The 6000-nt window shown below is 38.9% G+C and overlaps 1 protein-coding gene across 2 annotated transcripts in view; it reads right to left on the bottom strand.

Annotated features, from left to right (window-relative positions):
* Positions 1–233: 233 nt before the first annotated feature.
* Positions 234–6000, bottom strand: part of SLC12A2 (solute carrier family 12 member 2) — a 192835-nt gene continuing 187068 nt past the window's right edge. For both annotated transcript variants that reach the window (XM_082258915.1, XM_082258913.1), the window contains 2 exons: positions 4549–4616; positions 234–953 (listed from right to left, as the gene is read on the bottom strand). In XM_082258915.1, coding sequence (XP_082115041.1) covers positions 818–953; positions 4549–4616 — 204 coding nt within the window. In that variant the 3' untranslated portion in view covers positions 234–817. The remainder of the gene's footprint in view (positions 954–4548; positions 4617–6000) is intronic.

Genomic DNA, 6000 nt, shown 5'->3' with positions numbered 1-6000 from the left:
TGGGTTTTCACTGGTTGCTATTGGCACTGGATTGCCTTGCTACTTGCACTGGTGTACTGAGTAAGCCTAATGAATAATGTTCCCGCTACCGTATGTGCTGGGATCCACCATGCTGGAGCTTAAGGACTGGATAAGAACCACCTGGTCATTTGTTCGAATACACCAACCGGCCACTTGTTTATTTTTTAAATAACTGTTTCTTTTAGACATTAAAAAAAAAAAAAAAAAAAAAAAAATTGACATAAGTGAGGTGTGAAGAGCTTGATGGAAGACGGAGAAGCAGCATAAGTTATTGTGAAGATGGAAGAAACTAGAAACTAAAGTTTTTTTTTGATCTACAGTCCTAGTTGAAAGGCAGATTGTACATTCTAAACAAGATTTATAGAAAAAAATGGGGGTATGGATGAAGTTTGGTTTCAAATTTTCAAAAAGGCACCTCAAGGCTAAAGGCTTTGTTTTTTTTTTTTGTTTTGTTTTTTTTTTTGTTTTTTTACAAATCTAGAATCCTTTTACTGGTCAAAATAAAAACAAACACACTTTTATTGCTGCTGTTCAAGTAGCAAGAAAAAAAAAAAAAAACGTTCATGTATTCGAGTCCCATACATAAGAATCTCCCTCATGAAGCCAAGATCCACTGGTCATGTAACAGAAGCAGTATAACTGCAAAATTTTCTTAATCCTGGAAATAGTTACTTTCTTCCGTGTGCTTTCAAGTCTGTTTAATTAAGAAAGAAGTTCTAGGGTTAGGAGAACGTGAGGATACTTTGAGCTCCAGCCACTGAAGTACCACTTCCTTAGGTTCTGTAGCTGGCAGCACTTAGGAATAGAATGTTAAGACACTCTGGTGATTTCCACGGACAAGCAGAATGGGTGGGAGATCTTTAGAAAGTGCCTCTATCCAAGCCATGTAAAGTGCACTGGACACTGCGCCTTTTCTTGCAACTGGAAGGCTCCTACAGGAAACAAAAGTTAAACAATAAAAAAATGATATATTAGTCCTATAATGCTATGGCAGTAACATGATGTGCAGTGCATACTTTTTTTTTTTTAACCCTGTAACAAAAAAATAAATAATTAAAAAACATTAAAAAAATAAAAAGCTTTGCTCAACCAGTAGATTCGGGCTGATCCAATCAAAACTCAAAAACAAGAAAACAAACAGGAGTTTGGGATCCCATTTAGAACCAAAGTATCATTTATTAATATATGCACACTTACAGCCAAACGTCTGTCAGCAAGAGGTGCAGAGAGCGAGATGTAGTATCAACCAGGCTGTATGCAGCAGCTTCAGACATAGAGCTTGCCAAAAGGCTCGGCGGTGGTCACCGGTATTGGCGGACAGATTTGGTTACACAAAGCGAGTCCTTGGTAGCCGGCTTCAGGACTGTGAACTGCTACTGCTACAGCCTGGTTGATGCTACACCTTAATTTCTGCACCCCTGCTCTCAGTTGTTTGCCTCAATGTAAGTGTGTTTAATAAAACTGGGTTTAAATAGGATCCCACGCTCCTGTTTTCTAGTTTTTAAACGAAGGCTCAACCAGGGTGTTGACAGCACATTATGGCACCGCATACACACATCACTCATCTCAAAAACCTTCAGAGCAATATAAAAACCATCACATGCTCACCTCCCCTTTCCAGGATTGGGCTAACCCTATACCAGCAGGATCAAGGCAATGGCTACAGACCCAAATTCATCACTCCGATAACTTGGTCTCTTTGTATGTTGCCAAGACACTGAACATTTATTTTTAACAATACCTTGATAGCTTTTGCTATGTAATCAGAGGGAATATTGGACTTGCTTAAAGTGGTTGTAAAGGCCAAGAAATATTAATGCCAGCCCCTTTTATCAACCTATCCTACACTGTGTACACATTTTTATAAAATGATGCCTGTAAATACCTTATCGCAAAACTCTTCTGGCCGCTCTTTTCCCCCATCTAAGGGCTACAGCGGGAGGGGCTGAGCAGCCAGCACAGCGGTCATGACCGGCCAATAGAGATCTGCGATAAGGTGTTAACATGCATCCTTTTATAAAAACATGTACACAGTGTATGATAGATTGATAAAAAAGAGGGGTTGGGAGTTATATTTCTTTGCCTTTACTGCCAGCTACGGATAGTGGCAGGTGGGGGGGCCGAGATGGCTCTGACACACAGAAGCCGACAGGCAGGGAGGGAGGGAGAGAGAGGAGAGCAGCGGGATGATAGAGGCATGTAAGCTGACCACGGTATTAATGGATCAGCAGCCATGATAAACATGGACAGTTTACAGAGGAGAGGGCAGCACCAGGCAGAATAAGCTTACAGCTTAGAGAGGGACATATTAGAAAGCACAAGCGGTTTAATCTGCTATAAATGTAAAATATTTTTTTTTCTTTTTGGGGTTACAACCACTTTGAGGATTTAGATCTATACATTTTCTGAAAAACTTACAAATTCCCTCTTCCACTGCTGTATATGTATGTGACATGCTCCGTTTTTTCACTTTTGACTTATTTGTTGTCTATAACTGAGTGTATGTATGGCTTTTGTCACATATTTATATTCAGCATTATAAGAAGGTACACATTGCTTTACTACTTTGTTAAACTGTTCTTCTGTATTTCTAAAATAAAAATGTTGTGGAACAAAAAAACAATACGCATGCACCCCGCTGCTTCATCATGGGGAGGGCTGCAAGAACCAAGAAGAGACAGCTGACTCCCTGCGACATAAGCGACAACTGGTGTGGGTCCCAATGTGTGGTGGAAAATTACAGCAGGATGAAGCACATAGTAACATTTTAAAATGTCATCTTGCTGGAACTCAGTTCCTGTTCTGTTGCTCAAGTGCCAACACCTAATTATTCTAAAGCGGTGCTCAACTATTGCAATCTTGAGATTTATCAACAGCTTTTTAGTGCAAGTTCCTACTTAAGCAGCCCAATTCAGTTTATACCAAATCAGATATGCACTTGTACTACTTGGATGTTAATAAATCTAAAGAAGGCTGCACAATCAGACTGCAGCACATTTTGCCAGCTACAGAGTGTCTCAGTGGCTTATTTATAGCAAATACTGCTCTTGGCTGGACATTTTGGATTGCATTTTACATTTGAATTGTCAAATGTTTGTTAAAAACTGCAGAGAGAGAGCGCCGTGATTGGAGAAGGAAAGTCACATGACTTTCATAGGTCATTTGTCTGGGCTCTTCTCTCTCTCTTTTTTTTTTTTTTTTATTACCGCACCCTCCATAAAATGTTTGCCCTACTGTAAATAACGTTCATACGAAAGGTTTGCAATTCACTTAGAGAAGTTTTTCTATAGAGTATGGCCGACCAAAAGCTTATGTCAGAAAGTCTTCAGTGTACATCCAACCCAACCTTTTCATGCAGTACACTCAACCCAGTAAACTACTCATTTACCCCAGCAATTATGACTCCGCTTCTTAACCACTTGAGTACCCTAGCCTTTTTCTCCCCAGATTCCTAAGTCCTGTTTTTTCAGTGTTCCACACATTATAGCTTTTGGCATTTGCAGTCCATCCTAACATATTTTACATAATTTTTTTGGGATAAATAACGATTTATTTGGTAGCAAATTTAGATACATATATTTGTTATTTCTTTGGCATTTACTGGAAATAAATAGTAAAAAATAGCATCAGAACCCAAAGAGCTGATCATTTCAGGGGCAACCATTTGTTCCTCCTGAACCCCCTCCAGGACCCACTAATTCCAGGTGCGGTTTAAATTGGTGAAATTATGAATAGCTACTCTCCCAGTGTCGTTATAAAGTGGTATCTGGGGCATAAATGATTCAAGATGTGAACATTTTAAGAAAAACATTTGGGGTTCGTTCACACCTACAACCCATTCCGATCGCATGACTGCTGGTGTGTGCTAGAAGTAAACAGTGCCAAAGCAGCAATCCTACACATTGCATTTCAATAAATTCCTTTTCCCACAGTGGCGTTGCAATGTGGTAGTTTGTACCACAACCCACTGTTTTGGAAAAAAAAGTACTGTGTACAGTACATTTTTTCAGCGCACATTATTGCAACCCAGTGGTGTGAACTGCCTAATGCGCCGAGAGTGTACTAAGCAAGATTCTAAATTAGCATTTGTCCAGTCTCAGTCATAAAAGGTGACACATCAACAATAAAATAAAACTTGCTTGGAAAAATTGCTGGAAAACTAAATAATAGAAGTTAGCCATGCAGCACCAGAATTAGGCTAGCTTTAAACCCAATTTTGGGGTCATTTACCTGGCTAAGACAAAATTTGGTCAACGATTTTATAAAAGTGATGTCACCTTTTTGTAATGAACTGAATGGGTGTATTCTGTGAATTGTCACCCTCCCAAATCTCTTTCACCGTTAAGCAACAAATGATATATTAACAATTAAAAAAGCTTCAAAAACTTTACATTTCCTACCATCTTCTCTAACATCTAATACAGTTATCTGTTGCGATGGCTAGAGAATAGTAGTCAAAAAATCATTATTTTTACCAAGATACTTATTAAATGAGGAATATGCTTGCAGGAAGCATCGTAAACTTACATGACAATGACATTGGCTGTGCTGGAGTGCTCCCTCAATAGCTCATTTAATCGGATCTGGCGGTGTGTCTAGTGCAGAGCAGAAAAAGTTAGGATGGTAAATATATAAACGTGATAGTTGGTTAAACAAGTTCTTGCTTTGTACTAAGCATGCAGATTGCAGGTTAATACATTGTCACTGTGATGCTGTCCCTTATTCCAAGTGATACTTTTTTTTTTTGTAAATTCTTTATTTATTTATGGAAACAAGGAGGCATACAATAGAACAAGCGTAATACATATGTAAAACAGTACCCAACAGCTAAATAGACATAGAATGCAAGGCATGGAGGGAAAGTACAACCTTGTCTATAGAAACATCAATTAACCGATCATGTGAGTACTCATCAGAATGGAATGATAAGCATTATAAATCATGATGCGAATATGGTTACTCCGCTAGGTCCACCGTGGCAATAAACAAAATAAGTGGTAAGATAGGGATAGAATAGTGAGACAACTCTGGGGAATTCTCCACCCCCCGCCAGCATCTATCATATGGCCGGCATACGGGAACTTAGAGGAAATACCCAGATGACTAATAACCACAGTAGTGTCTAAAGGAGAAGTTAACTGTATGTATGCCCTTGGGGAGGGTGGAACAGGTTTTGTGCCCATGAGATGGGCTTTTATGAAAAGAAAAAGCAGGAAGGAAGGTACAGCCTAAGAAGAATAGGAGAGAAGGGAGGGAAAAAGAAGGAGTGAAAGAGAAAAGAAAAACAAAACAAATAAATAAAAAAGGGGGGGGGGGGCAACCCCCAGGACCAGACCACTTTTAGGTGATACTTTAATTGGGACGTGGTCTCAATTCCAAATGGCATTTTCCCCTATATTCGAAATGTTGCTGTCAATGGGATGCTGTCACGCACCTCCAAATTGCACAGTCACTGAGACATTGTCCCCTACGCAAAATGTGGCAGCTTCTAACTAAAGACACTTTACTATAAAATTCTACTTACTGACAATTTACTATCCCATAATCATTTTATATAGTGATAGTTTATCAATAAACTAAAATTACATTTCTGGCAAAAAGCCTGTTTACAAAGGCATTTTTATTTAATTTTTATTTTTGGGAGTGTTTTGGCACTTATACTACAAAAACACAATTTTTTGTACAGTATTATAAAAGTATTTCTAGAAATCTGTGAAAAAAAAAATAGAAAAGTTTTAATTAACCATTAAAAAAATGCAGTGGAGTTTGTTAAACAAGCACTGATGCCAAGACATTTGGTTACTGCTTTTCAGTGCTAAAAGAACTGCTAACAGCTTCCAACTGCCAGCAGGTGTGTGCCCAGTGAAGGAGGATCCTTGGACAAACAAGGTATGCCTAAGGTCCTAATTAAAGTACACCTGCCACACCACTAGGTCTGGCCATACACACCGCTAATTTCTTTACTGAAACCACGGGTTG

Source organism: Pelophylax lessonae, assembly GCF_965119305.1.
Source record: "Pelophylax lessonae genome assembly, chromosome: 1".
Lineage (NCBI taxonomy): Eukaryota > Metazoa > Chordata > Amphibia > Anura > Ranidae > Pelophylax > Pelophylax lessonae.
The sequence above is the reverse complement of the archived record's forward strand: the minus strand, read 5'-3'. Positions and strand labels throughout refer to the sequence as shown.